Source organism: Halichoerus grypus, chromosome 6 (genome assembly GCF_964656455.1).
Source record: "Halichoerus grypus chromosome 6, mHalGry1.hap1.1, whole genome shotgun sequence".
NCBI classification, from domain to species: Eukaryota; Metazoa; Chordata; class Mammalia; order Carnivora; family Phocidae; genus Halichoerus; species Halichoerus grypus.
Genome location: NC_135717.1, coordinates 142,392,399 through 142,414,383, shown reverse-complemented (window position 1 = coordinate 142,414,383; position 21,985 = coordinate 142,392,399). Strand labels below are relative to the sequence as shown.

The following is a 21,985-nucleotide window of genomic DNA, read 5'->3' as shown; positions in this document are numbered from 1 at the left end:
AAAATAAATTATAAGTATAAAATAAATATACATGGGTCCATACTGATAAAATTAAATTATTGAAAAAATAATTATGGATGAGGCAAATCTTCTCCGCAGAAGAATTCTACTTAATACATATAAACACTACCCTCCTCTGGGAAGTAAAGCTTAATTTCACCACTTTCTATCACTTCTTTGAGGATGTACTAGACTTAGTGGCCAACTTCCAAAGAATAGAGTATGGAAAGGAAAAAAATAGTAACTTCACAGTAGAGAAACCTGGCAAATGCCACCTTGCCAAGTGATGGTTAATATTACTAGTGATATGTGGATATCGTGTACTCCTATAATGATGTGATGAGGTCACTTCATTAGTATATGATGAGAAGGACATTTTACCTCTGTGGTGTTCTTCCCTAAATAGCCCATGGCCCTAGTCTAATCGTGAGGGGAACATCAAATAAAATTAATATAGGCATCAGAGCAGGATAGCCTAGGGGATATTGGCCAGTACTTGATGGTCTTCTAAAGACTATCAAGATCATGAAAAACTAGGAAAAGCTGAGAAGGTGTCACAGACCAGAGGAAACTGGGGAGACATGGAAACTAAACAAACATGATAACCTGGATTGGAACCTAGAACAGAAAAGAGACATTAACGGAAAGACTAGTGAAACCCAAATGAAGTCTGGAGTTTATTTGATAATAATGTGCCAATAACAGTTATTTAGTTTTGACAAATGCACCATAGTAATGTAAGATGTTAACAATTAGGGAGATAGGGTGAGGGATATATGGGAACTCTTGTACTAGTTCTACAACTTTTCCATAAATTTAAAATTATTCTCAAATTAAACATTTGTTTAAAAATTATCTTCTGGATTATTTAGCAGTTTGCTGGGTAAGTGACTACCAACTTGCTGAATTTACCAGAATGTGGGACCCCTATCTAAGGAACGGAGAATGATTTTTCTGCTTCCTCCTCATTGATATTATAAATCTGAATCATAATTGGAGAATAAAGATATAAATGAATAATTAAGTTTTGAGAGCCCATCACCATCATACTCTTTTTATAGTCTTCAGGTTCAAAGCAGGTGGTTCCTGGTTCTTAATTATGTATAACTATGCCATCTTAGATACATTCACAAAGACACTGCTTTTGGCTCATTCTCATCTCTGTTCTGAAGTCTCCACCTTTGAACCATGTGTAAATGGAGCATTTATTTTTACCTCTAAAAAGTGTAAAGTCATCTGAATATGATCTTTTATACAGACTGAATACTTTGTGTTAAAAGACATAAAAAATGGACATGATTTGCAATGTAGTCTAGATCTTTGCAGTTAATGTTTTTGGATATTGAGTTAAAAATCTTCATGTAGCTAAAAGATTTTTTTATTTCTTCTTTCTATATATGAGAGATAAAGTTTTGATTTTTTTTTAAACAAATGTATTGGACTTCTTTAGCCATTAATTATGAAACTTACTGAATTTTTGAGTTAAAATGGGGGAGGGAGAGTAATGAATATGTCCATATTGTGATGTTCTTTGAGAGTTCAGAAAAGTAGAAATATTTAATGCATTTTATTTGATAATATTCCTAGTATTATATAGCTTTACTGAATTGTATGCCTTGAGCCTCAATGTTCTAGCCAGCTATAATATGCTTTGATTTATAAATGTAAAAAGAACTCTTCACTGTAAAAGAGAAGGATTTGTACAGAAGTCTAAAATCTTGTTGAAAAGACTGCGAGTAACAAAGAGATTTGGAAACATACAGAAATAAGAGTGATAGAACAAGAATTTGTTACTAAATACGGCTTTAAACAGCATATGAAACATGCTTCAGGTTAGTCAGAAGAGGTCCTCTGAATTACACTGTGCACGCTTCCCTGAAATGAAACTGTATGTTATTGGTTAACCAGGATATTTAGCATAATCACTCTGCTAGACTGTGGTAGAGGGAGGTGATTATCACTGAGAACAGATGGGCAGGTCCACAGCACTGCCAGATTCTTCACAAGCTCCATTTATTGTTGGTTCTTGCTTTTTCCCTTCTGTGTTTTAATTTTTTTTTTTTTAAAAAAACATTGTATGTTTTAAAGAACTAGCTGCACAAAAGGTCGGTGGCTGATAATCTTTTAGCTTAGATTTCAAACGCAGGAGAAAGATTCAAAATGCTATCGCTGTGTATCTATGAAGGATGGGGCAGATTTCATTTTACCCTCTAGCCTCCCTCAATGCATGCACGGATTTATCTGTACGCTAAGCTCTCTGCTCTGCATCTGTAGCTCCTTGTGGATTATATTGTCTCTGTGATCAGAAATGATTTTCTCGGATATGAACACCGTTTCTGGCTCCCCTAAAGTGCATCCTCCTAATGGGACCCGGTTTTACACTTTTCAAGTAAGTGTGTTTTAAATGGCTTCGCTACTTAGGAAGTTAATGTATAGTCAAACTTTTAATAAAGGCAAATATAAGCAAAGGAAAACTGCAAAGTGTGAAAGTGTTAAAGAGGATGTAAGAAATGGATAATGTGCATATCAGTTTAATCTATTTTTTTAAAATATGGAAATAAGATGGCATTAGGATTCTCTGTGAATTCAAGCAAAATAATAATGAACACTTAATTTTCACAGGGAATTTAAAATTTGCTACTGTATCATCCTTGAGGGTTTATGAGATGTGTGTCCTGATACTGTTATTTATGGCGATCATATGGTGAACATTACAGAGTTACTTCTCTTATATATCACAGAGAGAATAGAACTAAGGGACATATAATGGAACTTTGAAAACTGTCTCCTCTGGGCTTAGAAAAACATTTTATATTTCATATACATAGCTTAACAGAATTTCTGTTATTTAATTTTGTTACACGTGCAATATACAAGTAATCACTAACCTAAGAGGCTTAAATACCATGTTTAGTATGCTTTACAATTTGAGATAAAGTAGAAACTCAAGAAGATGGAAGATTTTCTGTGTTAGCAAAAAGTCAAAATGATTTATAACATAAATATAAATGTGAGTTACAAAGCTGTTACCTACTAAATGTATTTCAGTTGCCTGTGAATAAATCAGTCATCAATCTAGAAAACGGTTAAACTAAATCAGATCCTTCCTTATTTTATCCTCAAACTGCATCTTTTAGTACTAAGGTTGACTTTGTAATTCAGTCATATCATCATTACATGAAAAGGGAAAATGAACCTCTTCTCTCCGTGTATTTTACTATATGTAAAAATAAACAGCCTAGCATTTAATTATTATAGCTATATAGTTATAATGTTCTGAAAAAATATATATATAAAGACCTAGAGAATTAATACAGTAGAGGTAGTCAGAATTCTTTTAAAAGAGGGCTCTGAATAAATACACATCTGATTTATTAACATCTTTTGCCTTTGCAAACTATAAGCAGCAAATATAATTACTCCATCTCTCTCCCTTTTTTTTATACTTCTATTTTTAATCCTGTTGCCTCTCCTGCTTTACACTGATGTCCACTGATAGTGCAAGTCTGTGCTGTTACAGAATATATTCACTTCCCAGTGGCGATCTGCTTATTGTAGCAGTGACTCAAAATGCAAGTGCCCTGGGGCTGTTCTACAGAATTATTACTTTTTTTTTTTTTTTTTTCCTCCTCCGTACACTGAGATATAAACACTCTTCACAATATCCTGTAGTCTGGCTCTTTGGGCCAGCTTTTGACATTAGGTATTCTAGTTCAGTCTCTTAAAGTTTAAGGGTCAGTAAATTCCATATGCTCAGTCATGACACAGGCTTTTTACAATTCCTTCAGTAAAGATCTTGCTGACACCTTTCTTAGCAGGTGATTTTCTTTGAAAACACACTGGAATGATTTTTAAACACTCACTTTTTTTGTTCTTGATGTTATAACGATTCGTGTAAGAACTCTAGGAATTTGGATAAAATAGAAATGTTGACAAATATGAACTCTATTCCACATTTTGAATTCATTAGGTGATATTTGATCCTGACATTTATGATAATAGGCAGCACATGTTTAACTTTTTGTTGCTATTGTTTATTTCTGTTTGTGGTAGAAGAGAAGGAAGAAAAAAAGATAGTTTTTAAAGCATGGAAGGTAAAGATTTATAAAAGTTGACTCTTGGCTTTTATTTTCAAAGGGCCGAATTGAACATGATTATTTTTTCTTCTTTATATGCATTAACCTACTTTAAGGCAATATATTTTCTTTGGTTGAAATACTGTTATAAGAAATGAGATGCTGTAGAAGTAACAGACCATTTCTCAAAAAAATGTGTCTTTGAAAATGATCAGTTAAATTTTCAAAAGTGGTTCTCATTATGGAATGACATAAATGCATTTCAGAAATGATTCTGCATCAAGGAGTTGAGATTTTAATGCTTACTTTCTTAAAATTATTTTAGCACGAAAGTTAACATATGCAAAAACATTTAAGATAGCTTAGCATGAATAATATTGAGTTTCAGTTCCATCTTCTCATTAAATGTTCAAACTATCCTGTCATTTTTGCTGAAATTGTACATTACCAAATTTTAAGAATAAGATTTAAAATGTATTTGACCTGGATAGTTCAAAGGTAACAAGGCAACAAATAAGCTGAAGGATATTTTAATTACAAGATTTTCTTTTTCATTACAGTTTAATTTAGTCAAATATATTCATACTTGTACATACACATGCAAATATGGTTTTTGTATAGACTATCTAACACTTAAGTTAATTTCCTTATATGTGAGATCTCATTTCTATCTTCCTATGCATATACGTGTATCTGGTTTTTTTTTTTTTTTATTATTCAGAGGTGCCTGGATCCTGGATGATGCCAAAACTCAATCTGCACTATATGTTTAGTGAATTATTTATCACCAAAAATCAAGTTCTAGAATGTAGTTGCCTAGACAAAAACTGAGATTGAATGCTACTATAGGAGAAAAAATTGATTATCATGTTTGTATGCATCAGAATGGCCAATTTGTGGCACTCAAATGTGTATAAATGGGAAATATTCTTTAAAACAAATTAAATGGATATACATATACTATACATATGAATGCAGTAAATTCTTCTTAATTTTATGTCCAGAAAAATGATGCCCCAACATGATTTCACTTGTATTTTTGCAACTAAAGCCATCTATATACTTTATTAAATCTCTAGATTGGCTAATCACGGCTTAATGGGTGAACCTCCCAGAGTATTGGTGTCCAACACACTACCCCTCATTTCCCAGAGATTAACTATCTTCATCTAGTGGTTTTCAAACTATATCTGCACAGCCCTAAGGTTTCACGAGAGTTTGTCAGTAGTTGCTAGAGGCAGTAGGGAAGAAGAATACACCCTGAGGTTCTTAATGTTTCTTGATTCTATATTAACCAGTTTTATTCATTGGAGCTCTATGCAAGTTTTATGAACAATAATAACAAATGGCGTGGTATTATCAAAAACAGAACAAAATAAAGGTTGCAAACTACTTCCTCCAACCAAAGGAATTTACTTCTGATGGGAGCAACTTTATCTGTTGAGTCCGCAGAGGAGTTATTTCTGTTTAGAATACATTTCTTTGCCATTTAATCCTAGCATTAATAACATTAACTGCCAGGACAGTATGAGTGGCTGACTCTGTTGCTCCTGGGACCCACAGAAAACAAAATACGGCAACATAATAATCACTATTTTTATGTTTAAAATACTTCAGGTATCCCCTGTCCTTAAAGGATAAAGTTCATCCCTCCCGCTTGGCATAAAAAGCTCTTCATGGTCTGGAGCACATGTAACATACTGCTTTACTTGCTTTGCTTTCCCAGAATGTTGTCTGTATGCTTCTGCTGTCTTTGTCTCTTCACTCAACCTGTACATTGGTCATTTTTTTTTATTTTACTTGAACACTCCTCTCAAATGCCATCTCCCCTGTGATCCTTTACTCATTCACCACATTTCTGCAGGCTGTATTAAGTGCCTTCCCTTTGCTCCTTTGCCTGTCCGTACCATTGCTGAAGCACTTACCATGCTTTGTTTTAATCCCGAAGAACACTTTATCAATCTGTGTCCCTAGCACATCATGGATACTGCCAACATCTCTGTTTAATAAGCTGGGGGAATATATTAGGTAAATGATTAAAATATGAAAATTTAAAACAATCAGCAACAAATTCTTTTTTTTTTAAACTAGGCAGTTGGTGAGGCATAACTACGTATTATTAAAGAAAATATCTAAAGATATATAAAAGCCAATTTAATACTAAGCTTTTGTGTACTACTGTTGGATTCTTCAAAATCGATAATGGGTACATGAGTCATCAAGGAAAAACTTTAATTTTATTATTTTTAAAATATGTTTTTATGGCAGCTAGACAAAATCTCTTTGAGATTTTTTCTTTATATCTCTTTTGCATTCCTTATTACTTAGAGTTTTTCATATTTTATCAAGAGAGATTTAAAATTTGAGTAGTATCTGTATTTCCCATTCAGCAGATAGGATTAGCACCTGAAATATATAGAACGCTAAAAGGCAAGCTGAAAATTTCAATTGCATGAAGAATTTCACTCAAAAGAATATTACCGGTGTGTAGTGTGGGACACCATATCTTTGTTATCAAATGAAGTTGAGGTAGTTCTGGCTTTTTAGCAAAGAACCAGATCTTTAAAATATTCTATCCTTTTGGTACTACCTAGGAGTCCACTGTTATTTTTCTATTATTTGGAGCACATTATAACTTCTTACTATTGATAATTTTGAAATGCATTGAAAGCATCTAGCAGAATTCTCGGCACATGTTATATGTTTAAAAAATAAAAAAGAAATGAAGGCAAATTAGCGCCATGGAGAAAAGAAAGACCCTGTGGCTCCAGTGTAATGCAGGCAGAAGTCCCCAGCTAAATGAGAGAATTAAGCATTTTCTCTGTCATCCAGTTGTATGTAGGCATGATTATGAGTGGTAAAGATACATAAGAGGTGGTCCAAGCAGGTGGACCAGTCCATTCAAAGGACTGGTGTGTGGGAAAGGCAGAGCTTAGTATAACTGGAACATAAACTGAAGATAAGAAATGGTTAAAAGTGACGTGTGCAAACTCCAGAATTAAAGATAAATTTGAATGTCATCCTCAAGGATCTTGGACTTGGTATCTAGAGATTTTCAGCGAGGATTGACAGGTTTGGATTTGCTGTGTAGTTAGAATATTGGATTGTGCCTTGGCTTGGTGATAGGACTAAAGCAGAGAGAACAACTCAGTAGCTTTCAAAAAAATTCAGATTAATTGTTATGATTTCCCTGCATTACAGATAAAAACAAACAAAAAAACTGGTAGTCAGACTAACAAACTGGTGCTCACAAAAGGTTTTCAAATGGTGGTTAATAATGCAGAGCGTAAATAATGAAGTTTCTGTCTGAATTCAAGATTATGGAACCCAAAACTCCATGCTCTTTCTCCTATTTTCTGCTGCTTATAGTGTTGATGATTAAATATATTAGCAAAAGTATTCCAAGCTACATATTTTCCAACCTCAATGATCTGTTGATTTATAAACATATAGGAATGTGCTCCACCACTTCAGAACATTGTACTATTGCCTCATTGGGTTTTTTAACTTAAGGCTTTCATTTGGTTACACCTCCTCATTTTATCTTTACTGACACAACATCCTCATTTTTATAGTAACCAAATTGTCAATAAAGTTATATCTTGGAATTGCACTGAAGACAAAAAGAGAAATTGAGGGGAAAGCTCTCCTAAATATATATATACTTGTGTTAGTTTAAGAATGCTCGTTACATCAGTGACACCAACCAAGGGAATCAATGAATAGCCCTTGGAGCTTCGTGTAGGAAATCATAACTCTTCCACCTGCAGAGGTTTCTGCTTAATGGAAATCTGGTGGACTTTATGTTCTGTAAGCACAGGCACTGTGTCCTTCTTTTCACTGTTAAATCACTAGCACCAAGCAGAGTGCCTGGCATACAGCCATGATTAGCAAATAGATATTGAATTGATTTGCAAATTGAAAGGAAGAATGTCTTGCTCCTCATCATATAGGCATTACTGATACCCTGTATAGAATGACCTCCTCATAGGAACACATAAGTGCTTGTAAGATTCCCAGGCTGAGGTCCACAAATATATTTCACTTATATCTAGCTAAAATAGCTACATTTTTCAGGTACCGTCTGGAGGGGAGGGCAATTGAAAGTAGGAAAATGATCAAAGATGTTCCTGAGATAAGCATTTCATGCACCAAGTACAGTGTCAGGTAGTTAGGGCTCCATAACCACCAGCAGCTGCAACATCAGAAGCAGTAGAGACGGGGTCTGTGGACCACACTGGAAGTGGCAAGGATGAGCCAAGAGAAGTTAAGCATGAGAGAAAAGCTATTAAGAGATAACATTCAAAAGACTTTATTAACTTACCAAATATAGGACACAAAAGAGGACAAGGCAAGATTACCTCCAAAGTTTCTAATGAGGGAGAGAGGGAAATGGAGGAGGAACAACTTTGAAAAACAGTATGTTTATTTCAGTATTGGACAGATTGAATAGACCAGTTGGAAACACACGTTTGGCTCTCAGGAGAGAGGTCTGAGAAGTAGACATAAATGTGGGAGGCATCTGCTTACAGAGGAGGGAAAGCTATGGAAATGGATGAAATGACCTTGGCAAAGAATGAGGAGAATGGGGCAGATGGGGCAGGACACAAAATCCTTGGACACATTCACCTACCCAGAAGTATCATCAATTCGAGTTACACGTGCTTTGTTTATTTCGTAAACATGTTTTGGAAGCTTTTTCCTTATCACCCCTCCTTGAATATCACCCCTGAACCTAATCCAAGTTAGATGTTCCTGCCTCTTTTTGTGTTTGCTTTCTTTTGTAAATGCATTTTGGTAGCTAACATTCCCTTCCAACCCCCTCCGTGAATGTTATCCCTGAACCTTAATTTGAGTTAAATCCTCCTCTTCTTACACTTCCATAGAGTGATTAATGTATGTCTGTTGTACCGTTTATTATACTGCATGTAGTTTTTCACTTATCTCGAAGACTGGTGTGTGAACTCCTGGAGAGCCTAAGATGTATTTTACTTAACTACTTATATTTGTTTATTGACACGTAGCCTAATGTCTGTCAAACAGAGATTGTCTTTATATTTTGAATGAATGAATGAATTCATGTTTAAGTTGGAGACTGCCCAAAATTAATTCTTATCTATTAATTCATGAAATCATTTAACACACCTTGTTGAAAATCCCCATTATGCCAGACTTTATAATGGTGAACAAAACACCTAATTTCTGCACTTAAAAATCTTAGAGTTACCTCAAGGAAAGTTATCCAAAAGTCACAGTAGTACATTATTTGGTTCCCTAAAGTAGACAGACAAAAATGCTTTGACTTTAAAGGTACATATAGATAGTATTATTATGACTTGTAAATTTCTATTAAATAATTTTACCTCCAAATCTACTTTTAATTATAGTTCATGGTTAACTTTTCCACTGTTACCATATTGGTAGCAATAAAATTGCATAATAGCTAAGATCATGTCCTTTGGAATTAAACACAGGATTCAAAACCAAGTTCCACCATTTATGGGAGTGTGACTATAAGCAAGTAGAATCATTTCTGTATTTTCCCTTCCCTTGACTATTGTAAAAGAATAAGAATAACTCATGATTGGTAGGTGGATTATTTATGAAATCATGTGTAAAGTATTTCCTTCTGATAAAGATGGCCCACAATCAAGATTAGCTATTATTGTTTTAATTATTAACAAACCTTTCCAAATAATAGTATAATTTATTTTACAAATGATCTTTTTCCTTTTGGCTTATTTTAAATTTAGAAAAACCTAATGCTAAGAGAGCACCTTTACCACTTAAGAGAGCAAATTTACTACTTTAAATACTTAAGGGAGCTTATCAAAATATTTCATTAACTTTCCAAGATCTTAAATTTATATAAAATATTTTTGTGTTTATAGAATGTAAGCTTTTGGAGCATTGATACTATGTATCCTTTTGAAAATATACTTGGGTTCCTTTTATAAATACATTTTTTGTATTTTCAAAATGTGTTTTGTAAATTTACTTCAAAGTTTACCTTATATCTTCATTATGACTTATTATCATCTAAAGTTTTGCACACATGCAAATGCAGATTTAAAATCCTCAGTTTATGAAACTGGCTAATTTAGTGTAAAATATGAAATATCTAAAAATTAAAAGAGAGTATCTCACTTTGTATATTGGAGGCTCTGTACAACATTTAAAGATCTAAAGTAGTTATGTTACTGGGAGCCATGAAGATTCAATGCTATTATTGGCAGCAGAACTGTCTGCGAACTGCTGAGCATCTCAAAAATAATTAGGCATTTTAACAAGACTAAAAAGTGTACAATGTTTTTAAAGAATTTCACAAAATGATATGTTCTATCACAAAGCAGAGTTGGCAAAGTTAAATGGAAAATTGAACAATGTCATTAAAAATAAATGAAGGTAACCTAGTTCCTATAGCTTAAATATTCACAATTTCAATTATGTTGTTGAAAAAAATACAGAAGACTCATAGAAAACAGCATTATATTTAATTAGTTGTTCTCTACCAGATAAAATCTGTGTAAAAGTGACAGTTCTGAACTACAGTGTAATTTTACACTGTTACATAGTATAATTTCCTTTTATCCTGAATTTTTGTTTTTCTTATTTAGTACAGCATTAATCTGCTCTTTCTAGGATGATCCATCTTTGAAGTTACGATAGGCCTATAGGAAGCCACAGGTGTATTTTGATTCATTTTACAAAGAAGCTAAAAGAGGAAACCTTGTTTGAAATCCTAGAAGATGTTATCATATGTTATTATAAAATAGTATAAATTTATTATATTTGAAGAATTATACATTGTCATTGTTTATGTTATTTGTTTTAATACCATTTTGTTTAGATGTTAAAATATTTAATGCATAAAGAACCAAATGTTTTAACAATAATATAATGCAGTTCAAATAGTTGCATACACATTTCTTTCACTCATTCTTTTCACTTATTAACAACTTACTTTGGAAGTGGTCATTATTTTCAGGAGCAATTGTTTCAGGACGTAGCAGATCAAAATAAATATTATCATAGAGAATCTCTCAAAATACAGTGACTTTGTCCTAAGAGTCAGTTAATTCCAAATGTGTCATTGAGAAAGACTTCAACAAAGAACATTGCTTTAGAAGTTAGTAAGGAATTTTAAAATAACTCTATTACACAAATATAGGTGAAAAAAATCATTTTTTCAATTTATGTATGCCAGCCATGTCTGTGACTGGCCAAAGGTCCATGATCTGTGGGACCATCCTAGACAGACTACTCTGTCTTTCCCCAGAGTCTTAGACTTTGACCAGATTTTTTTGTGTCTTATACCTTCTTGTAGTTCCAAAACGTGCTGTGGACCCCAGGCCTCCATATCTTTAGTTATGCTGCTCCTGTGCCCATGCTGGATGGTGCACATGTAGACACAATCATTCAGTACCTTTTGGTGCTGGTGATCACAAAGAGAAAATACTTTTTTAGCTATGAGGTTTGTATGAACAACTTGGATCCTGAACTAGCATGGCATTCTGAAAAGAGCAATGACTGGTTTGTTTTACTAAATCTTAAACGTCCGATATTTACTCTTCTTACTTTAAAAATTGCATTACAAGAAAGAAACTGCATATTTTCTTTGATGCTGAACATGTTTATTGATAGAGGACAGAGAAAGCTAAGAAATCAAGAAATGTGAGGTTAAAGGAAAAGCTCAAACAGCCTTGAAAGGAAGATGCTTCATTTTCTAAGGAAGAAAAAATGAGGATGGGTAAGGAGATAGAACAAAAAGCTTGAAAGAGAGGAAGAAAGTGGAGGCAGTTCATATCCAATGGCCTCATCCTAATGGTTTTACCTAAAGTGGATGGGCTAAGTAGGTAATATGCTTTAGGGCAATAGGAAAGGTTGGAAATAATGGCTGTGTTGGGGATAACAGCTGTCAAACAGCAATGAGAGTCAAGCTGGGATTGGAAGCATAAGTTTGTAGCAGTATTAATAAGTGAATTTTTGTGTTAGTCTCCCTAAATGGAAATTACAATCAGAAGAAATATTGGCAGATATGGCAAATATCAAGGAAGTAGGGAATCCTAAGTGCTATGGGATTAATGTCAAACTGACTGAACACAGTTGAGTCTTCAGATAATGAACATAGGAAGTAATATTTTTAATTAAAATTATAGTTTACTTTTTTAAAAAGGAAATAAAAGAAATTCAAAGAAAAATTATGCTTTGATCAATGCTTCTATAATATCATACTACAGACACAAATTCCAAGAAAATATATTTTATTTAACATACAGTTCCAGAATATTTCACCAAGCCTGCTACATAGTAAGTTCTCCAAAAAAATATATGTGGAATGAATAGATCTTCTTTAATAGGTCTGAAGATTTTTTAACCTCATAAAATATTATGAATGAACAAAGTTAATATATTTTGCACTATTAGGTAATTCTCAAATTTATTTTAATGTTTTGCCTTTAATAAAAAGATTAAATCACAGTACAAAACATGTATTTAGGGGAATATGAGCAAATCAGACATTGTAGATAATGATAGAGGACAGTCATACTGTAAGCTAAACAAAGGTAGAAGAGTCTGCCACAGACTAGATTACATTTAGAAAATTATCCTTACTTTTCACATTACATTAGTTTCATTTCATTTAATATAGCCAGTTAGGGTACCACATTTTCAAAAAATAGAGAAATCTGTAATATAGAATCCTGCCAAATAACTTATTCCATGAAAAATAGATCTTGAGAAGAAAAGACAGATAGAGAAAATTGTGGACAATATGCAGCCTGGGGTAAAGAATAAGGAAGAGGGACCCCATCTCTTCCACTCAAAAGAAAGATTCTTTTGATTTGAATACATTCTAATTGTTCACAATATGTGGTGAGAAAACTGCAGAAATATGTGAGTCTGAGTGAAAACCAGAGCGGTTTCAATTGCATATAGAAAATGAGTCTACATCTATTGCAGTGATAAAATAGTGCAGTGGGCAGTCAGCAAAGATAACTCTGGGAACTCTCTATATTGGGGATTATCAAGAGCAGGCTGGATACAAAATGCAAGTAGCAGAAGAAGCAGATTTGTGTTTTGTATCTGCAACTTGAAAAATGTGAAAAGGCAAAAGTGAGTGAATTTTACTGTGATTCAATTTCCTCATTTTAAGCAATGAGGATAGTTAATACGTTTCTCAGGGTTGATATGAGAAACCACATTTGAAAGCAGTCTATACATTTAAAAAACACAGTTAAGCCTCTTTTGCAAGCAACAGAAACAGATCCCGGGTTCATTTATCAAAAGAAAAGTGTGTTAGAATGATATGGGAAACGCTGAAGGAAAGAGAGAAGAATCAGGATTTTATTGACTCATGCAGCCTACTGTGTGCCAGGTTCTGTTCCAGGCACTGGATAAAGAGTGAGCAAGTCAAATAAGATTATATTTTAGTGGGATGAAAGACGTAGTAAAATAAATAGGACGCTGTGTAGTACGTTAGATGGTGATAAACGCTAAGGAGAAGTATCAAGTACAGAAAGGGGATAGGGAGTGTTGGAGGATGTAGTTTAAATCACATGGGCAAGGAAGTTGTCCTGGAGATGTGAGAGAAGACATGGAAGAATCAGAGAAGCTTTCTACATCCCTATACTAGAATGAACTAAAGGGTAGTCTCTTTGCAGTGTCATCACCAGATAGGTTAACTCAACCTACCTCCCTATATTCGGGATTTAAATTCAAGGGAGAGGAGGTTTGGTTGGCCCAAACTGGACTTCAGTGAATCATACCTTGCCTTTTGCCTGGCTTGCCCAGTCTCTGTCCCAGAGCTCTCCCACTTACTGCAGTAAGGTACCCCATCGACAGACTGTGGTGCTCAACAGATTTTAGACTTCCTTTAAGACATAAGAAACTGTCCTTTCCATCTGGATATTCCTCACTATTCCCAGAACTTCCTGTATCATCCTTTCTCCATTTTCTACCTTTTTTTGCCCCCAAATCTCACTCATTCTTTAGAGTTCAATGCAATATGTATCTTTTATGAATATGTCACATTCCCCAGGTAGGCTCACCCCTCTCCTTGTTAAGATATCATAAAATGTTGTGCTTATCTCTATCACAATAAATGGCACAAATCTAATTTAGGGATCCATATCCATTTCCCCATTATACTATGAGTTCCTTAAGGACATAATATATATTCGTTAGGTGAATGAATTTTGAGTCCTCAATAAATGTCTAAATATATAAAGGATACCTGTGATTATTCCAAAGATCATAAAATGTATTTTGTATCACATTTTATGTTGAGAAGATGGTGGTTAAAGTTGACACTGTGACTATAAAATATGAATTATCTGACAGAAGATAGTTGATTAGCCTCATTATCTTTCATGTGCATGTGAGCATGTGTGGGTGTGTATGTGTATGATTGTGGATGTTTTCTTTGTTTATTTGGTGGAGGAAAGTTATAATTAAGGAATAATTTATTTTTGTATGGATTTTAAAAGAATAAATTTTAAAATATTATTAGGGTCGGTTGAGGTGCTAACCATGGGGCTCAATATGAACAAATGTAAAACGGGTGTATGTACAGTGTTCTTTTTATTAATATTATTGTCAAAGCATCAAGTATTTGAAAGAAATACTTTGTTTCTCAAGAATATAATTACTTCCTATTGTCAATGCAAATTCTTTCTGGGAATTGAAATTGGGCTTTCAGATATTATGTTATTGACTACAGTTTATATTACCCCACCTCTCTTGTGGATCAGAGTAAAAGATCCTTTGAGTTGTTATAGGGATTCTCAAGTTTCAGAATACATAATTATCCAAAATGCAGGCTACCAAGTGCCACCCCCAGAGATGATTCAGAAAATCTGGTAAGGGCCAAAGAATTTTCATTTTAAATAGAATTCCAAGTGATGTCTGTGCAGAAATGTCACGAATTGGGAAACAGTGGACAGGAAATGGAGAATTTTTAGCGCTATGAAAGGTGCTTTCTATTTGAAGGACAACTGATGAATGGGTGAAATATCCACAAGGCCTTGCTTTGGTTTTCAAGACAGTTGATCCTTGAACAATGTGGGAGTTGAGGCACTGACCCCTTGCACAGTAGAAAATTTGTGCATAGCTTTCAGTTCCCTCAAAACTTAACTGCTGATAGCCTGCTGTGGACTGAAAGCCTTACCAGTAAGTCGATTAACATATATTTTATGTGTTCTGTGTATTATATACTGTATCTTACAATAAAGTAAACTAGAGAAAAGAAAATGTTATTAGGAAAATCACAAGGAAGAGAAAAAACATTTACTCTACCATACTATGAAAAAATCTGCATAAAAATGGACCTGTGCACTTCAAACCCGTTGTTCGAGGGTCAACTGTAATTGTTCTATTTTAGAAAGACATGCTTTTGATTTGTTGTAATGAAGTCATTTAGTTATTTCTTTCATGGGCAGTTTTTAACCGAGTGATGTATGAATTGCAAGGATTCCAAACTACTGCTAAGAGAACCTGATTAAATTGAGGACCAGTGCTCAGGAATGATGAACTTTAGCTTATTCTTCCTTTAGGGCATATGTTTGTCATGGAATTTCCAAATTCAGACTTAATATATTGCCATGTCAATAAATATTCATTTGTTATTAATTAATGATTTATCTGTCACCTAGAAATTGTTGTAAAATCAAACAAAATCTCTGAATTATTCACTGCAGTAAAGAATCAGTTCCTTTTTTAAAATTCTGATTTCAAATTAGAGCTTGATTAAAACAGTAAGTGTTCATTAGAAGAGGAGTGTTAGGTGGTTGCTCTTCCTGGACTACACAATTCTGTTATCAAAAATAATCCCTCCTTGTGTGTTTAGTCATTATCTATATGCCTTCAGCTAATACTCAATATTAAGGCCTACAGAGTGTCACTTAGCTTTCATAAAATATCTGCCCTTATGCCAAGTTATGTTTGCATCTTCAAAATCCCAAGTTCATAAGAAAATTGTGATGTTAAAACCTTCACGAAGAAGGTTAACTATATGATTAGTTGTAAATACACTAATTTCTTGTCTCCAGATTTTTTTGAATTTAACTTCAATGAGAAGAAAATTGGCAATCTTACTCGAATTTTGTAAAATAAGCAGTTATTAAATATATTTTACCTAGTGTAGAAAAAATGCTTTTAAGTACCTGGATTATTAATGTTGATTAATGTCTCCCGTCTCCTGTACTTTGTGCTATTTTAAGGACAGTGGTCACTATGCAGACATTTTTAATCTAGCAGGATCAGTCCAGAGCTGACAATATTTTTTGAGAAGCATCATATATGTTTGAAGGAGTATTAAGATTTGAAATCAGATCAACATATATCCTGCCACTTACTGCCTATGTGACTTTGGGCCCATTATTTAATTACTCTGGATTTTAGTCCTTTCACTATAAAATGAAAATAATTAAACCTATCTCACGAGAATTTTATAAAGATAAGAAATGATGTAAAGGGATATTATGAAGATTAGAGACGAATAAACTCCGAAGTACGTGGTAGGTTTTTTGGTTTTTTGTTGTTGTTGTTTTGTTTTGTTTGTTTTGTTTTGAGAGAGAGAGGTGTAGGGGCGGGGAGGGGGTTGTGGTGGAAGAGCAGAGGGAGAGGGAGAGAGAGACTCTTAAGCAGGCTCCACACTGAGCACCGAGCCCGATGCGGGGCTTGTCTCACAATCCTAAGATCATGACCTGAGCCGAAATCAAGAGTCAGATGTTTAACTGACTGAGCCACCCAGGCACCACTATGGTAGGCCTTTTTATAATAAAAATTGATGATAATGATAATACTAATATTAAAATACTGGATTGTTTTCTAACTTCCATGATTACCTCCAGTGATTCTCACCACCTGTAATTCATGTCTTTGTATAGACCTCTCCTTCATTAAATTAGAACTGGCACTGTGTGAATAATACAAGGTTCAGGTGACAGTGGGTGCCTTCTGAAATGAGATCAGGAGGCATTGCAGCTTCTACTTCGCTCTCTTGGAATTGCTCACAAGCCAGCTGCCATGCTGTGAGGGTGCTCCAGCAGCCCTGTGGAAATGCTCACATGGAGAGTAGCTAAGGACCCCCCAGCCAATAGCTAACACTAATTTGCCAATCATGTGAGTGAAACATTTTGGAAGTGGATCCTCTAGTAGTACTCAAGACTTCAGATGATTGTTGCCCCAATCAACCTCTTGACTGCAACCTCATGAGAGGCTCCCAGGTAGAACTACGCAACTGAGCCATTCCCAAATTCCTGACTCATGAAAACAATGAGAAATAATAAATAATCGCTGTTGTTTTAAGCTACCGAATTTTGGGATTTGTTATGCAATGATCAGTAACTAACACAACTACCAAGATCAAAAGACAACTTTGTCTTCTCTAAGAAAGTTCATGCTATGTATTCTGTCCATATATATTTCATTATTCCTGATATAGCCTTCCTAGCCAAACTGACTTGCTCTTTCTCCACCTAATATATCTTTGCTCCCCACTTTACCTCAATGCTTTTACTTCATGAATACATCAATCTTAACAGCATCAATATCTTTCACATTAAACATTTTATGGGCTTTTCTTCCTGAAAGTCTCTTCTAAGATGTTAACACAATACACTTACAAGTTGCTTGTTATCAGGTAACCTAACTTCTCTTCTTGCATTCTTTTGACAGCTCATATGATCTAATCTCATTTTATAGTAGTTAAATGAATATATGTATACTCTCTGGTATTTGCCAACGGCTTTTTCTTGGTAAAAAAAGCATATGATTGAAGGTCATGTCTACTTACTAATACTGCGCATGGGAAAGGACCTTTTTTTTTTTTTAATTGAAATATAGTTGACAATATTACATCATTAGTTTCAGGTGTACAAGATAGTGATTTGACAACTCTGTATATTATGCTATGCTCACCACAAGTGTAGCTACTGTCTTTCACCATAGAAGCTATTACAATACCATTGACTATATTTGAATTGCATATTTTAAAAATCTCAAAACAGGGGTGCCTGGGTGATGCAGTCAGTTGATCGTCTGACTCTTGGTTTTGGCTCAGGGAGCAATCTCAGGGTCTTTAGATTGAGCCCTGCGTTGGTCTCCGTGCTCAGTGCAAGTCTGCTTGAGATTCTCTCTCCCTCTCCCTACACCCCTCTCCCCCTGCTCATGTGCCCCCCTCAAATAAATAAGTAAATCTTTAAAAATCTCAAAACAGCACTACTAAAACAAGAGAGAAGTTCTTTCTTTTCCCACATAAAAGACTACTGGATACCAGTGGTCTACATCCCACTGCAAGGGAGGCTGGCACAGCCATGTGGGTTGTGCCTCTGCCTGGAATGCCCTTCACTCCCCCCTTCCTCCCGCCATCCTGGGTAACCACTATTCACCTTTCAAACCTCGGATCTAAAGTCATTTTCTCAGGCATGCTATGGCAAATACTGCTGCTTACCTCCCAAATATCTATTTCTTTCTTCTTTTTTATTAAAAGACTCCTAATTCTTAAGTAGGGACATTTAGCATGGCTATACCATCCCCTCTTATAGCTAGATATGGCTGTATGACTAGGTTTTCACCCACTAATGTAAGGGAACAGGTTGTGTGAAACTTCTAGGAAGCTCTTTAAAAGAGATGGAAGTCACCGTTCCCCACTTTACTCCTTCCTGCTAATTGGAATGCAGAACTGATTGCTGGAGCTCAAGCAACCATCTTTGATGATGAGGTAGAAACACATACTTAAATTGGCAAAAACCAAAAAAGGAGGGGAGGCTTCTGGCTACTTGGACTTTCCATGAATAGCCTTGGACCACACATATTCAGTAGTCTTTTATATGAGAGAGCAGTAAACTTCTTTCTTGTTTCTGTCATTTTTATTTTGTGATTTTTATATGCAAATGAACTTTATCCTAATTAATATAACAGCCTTTGCTGACCCATTAGGTAAGGTCAAATTTCTCCGTTTTATAGGTTTATAGCACCATATTTTTTCTTTCATACTAGCTATCTCAGTATATAATTATACATTTATTTTTTTTAATTTTTGTTTAAAGATTTCTTTATTTTGAGAGAGAGAGAGTTGGAGGGGGGAGCAAAGGGAGAGAGAATCTCAAGCAGACTTGCAAGTCTAACAGAATCCCCACTGAGTATGGAGCCCAACACAGGGCTTGATCTCATGACCCTGAACCCAAACCAAGAGTCAGATGCTTAACCAACTGAACCACTTAGGTGCCCTGAGTATATAATTTTACATTTATGTATATTGGCCTTCTTTCTTTTTCAATGGAGACTCCAGACAGCAGGGCCTATGTATATTTGTGCTCACTTTTATTCACTGAAGCCTATCATAGCACTGACCACAAAGTCAATATTTCATAAATATCTGCTCAATAAGGAATGATCACAAGGTCAATATATATGAGCTGTGATTGATAAGCTTAAGTGGGACTTTAAATTTCTCATGAAATCCTGTGAATAATGATTATGTTTCAGACCTGTGTTTGTGCTGGTTGTATGTCCAGCAGTAGTAAAGGATTTGTAACCATCTACTTTATCATAAGACTTAATTGGTGAAAGGAGTGATGTGAGAAATACTGTTTTGGTTCATGAAATTCACTGTCCCCATCACGCTGTGATGAAATTCACAGTTTCCAGTTATCTTAATTACATTTGTCTTTACTTTTAAGCACTATTTCTATTGTGGAGATGGGGATTTTAAAAAGTAATTATTGAGTATATGCTCATAAATTACATAAATTGTGTATGTCACAAGATAAAAGAAATGTAACAATTTTAAAATCAGTGCTCTCATGGTGTATTTTTATATAAATAAATAAATAACTATAATTATATATATGTATGTATGTATGACTTGGCTTCATGATAGAATATTCTGCCAGTTTTCAGAACCAAAAGAAACATCAGTTAGTTAGCATTCAAATTACTTTTAATACAATCTCATGAAAATAGGAAAAAATATCAAAATCTTTTTGTTTGCTTATCATCCAACTCAGGTAACACAAAGCCTTACCACAGCAAACAATTAAGCTTGGTAAATGTGAGATGCAGTGTAAAACATAAAAGGATGAATTAAATTAAGACTTTGTTTCTATAAATGGACATGTGACTCATTTGAATGCAAGCCCTCTCAGAAGAGTGGAGGTTTTTTTGAAGAAAAACAAAAAGTCTATAAGGACACCATGGTAACTGCAGGTAGAAATGCACTTACACATACTTTGTTCATGGGAACTGGAAAGTCAAATGGTATTCTAGGGATCATATCGCTAAAAAGGTAATTGATGGGTTGTGCACTGTGTTATCATTGCATTCATTTAGTCCTAATGCAAGGATGCAAACTTTTGTGCCTGGGAAGCTGAACACAATGGCATAGAAATAAGAATCACCTGCTCTAATTCTGACCATTTTTTATTTAATAGTATTCCTGTAAGCCTTTTTTTTTTTTTTTTAATACAAGGAATTTCAAAATTCTGATAGGGCTAGTGAAACATCAAGAAGAAAGTCAATAAATGGTTCATTTAGTGTTAGTCTTAGATATATAAAGCTCCTTAAAAACTGATCCATCGCTATTACACAGAATATTATGTTATCCAGAATTCTCCATTAATCCTCTGATTAAAACAAAAATATATTAGAAAGCAATTCATCAACAGATGGTAAGGCGTGGCATGGAACCTTATGGCTGAACAGAAGTAGATGATAAAAGAGAAAATGTGGGTTATTTTTCCTGGGTGTCTACAGAAAATGGATATGCAGCCCATGATAACTATTTCTGTATTGTGATATTAGAAAAATGTAACATTAAATGTGCAATTGAGTACCATCTGTCTACTTGCAGGCCAAAATCATGATCACAGATCCGACATATTAAGTGAAGCTCTAATGAGAGAGTGGAAGTCAGAGGTACAGTTCCTACTGAGAATGTTTACAGCTTAGAACAGTGTACAGATGGAATTTTTTTCTTTTGTTATGATATTAGAGTACTTTTAAGGTAGAAATATTGACCATTTTGAGATATTGGGGTCAACCAAAGCTTCTTTAACACCCACAGATATTTCAAAGATAATATAATATAGTTAAGGATGGTATTTAATTGCTATTCTACAGGAGCATTTTAATTAACAGTTTTGAAGCTCCTATCATCAGTGATTGAAACCATGCTGCTCTTTTTCTGTCTTCCTTAAGAGGGTTATACATTCTTAGCAGTGAAGAAAGAGTTGTGATTATGGTTGTCAGACCAAACACAAGATTAGAATCACCAGGTGAAAGCTCTGAAATCAGAGGCAGAGAGAGGAATGTGGGGATTCAAGTTTATCAGAAAGACCTAGAAATAGAGACCACCTGGGGAACCTAAGTGTTGACTCTGCCATTTCTCCTTTAAGGGTCCAGTTTTGCTAATGTCTAATCAGAATGGTTGTCTGTAGACATCTTTTAAATGGACATGCGTAGATTGTTAGCATTCCAGATGGTGATATAAACTCTAAGGATAACACACTTATGTGTTGTCAGTAGCAAGGAACTGGCTATTTTCTCACTAGTACAGAGAATGTGAAGGCAGTTGTGCACCTACCCTGTAGGGTGACAGTGGATAAGAAAAAGATAGGCCAAGATATGCTGCTGCTTTGTGTGGTAGCCCCTCTTTTCTTAAGGTCTGTGACCCTCACCATGTAAATTGGGAACTTACAGCACATATCTCCGTGCTGTTCCTTCCTACCAATCTGCAACACAATCTAAAAATCTGAATATAGCATGACATTTAATTAAACTTATTATTAACTTGAATAATTAATTAATCAAACTCATTGCCTTCTTATGATACCAGCTAAGTAATATGAGTTCCTATTATATGTTGTGTAGGTACTTTTACACTTAGGTGATGAATTTTTATTAAT

At 34.5% G+C, this 21,985-nt stretch overlaps 1 protein-coding gene across 18 annotated transcripts in view; it reads left to right on the top strand.

Annotated features, from left to right (window-relative positions):
- PPFIA2 (PPFI scaffold protein A2) overlaps positions 1-21,985 on the top strand; it is a 471,063-nt gene that overhangs the window by 156,719 nt on the left and 292,359 nt on the right. For 4 of the 18 annotated variants that reach the window (XM_036099048.2, XM_036099044.2, XM_036099041.2 and 1 more), the window contains exon 1: positions 1,940-2,389. The exons of the other annotated variants lie outside the window; for them this stretch is intronic. In XM_036099048.2, coding sequence (XP_035954941.1) covers positions 2,309-2,389 — 81 coding nt within the window. In that variant the 5' untranslated portion in view covers positions 1,940-2,308. Of the gene's footprint in view, positions 1-1,939; positions 2,390-21,985 lie in introns of those variants that run through there. 18 annotated transcript variants of the gene reach the window in all.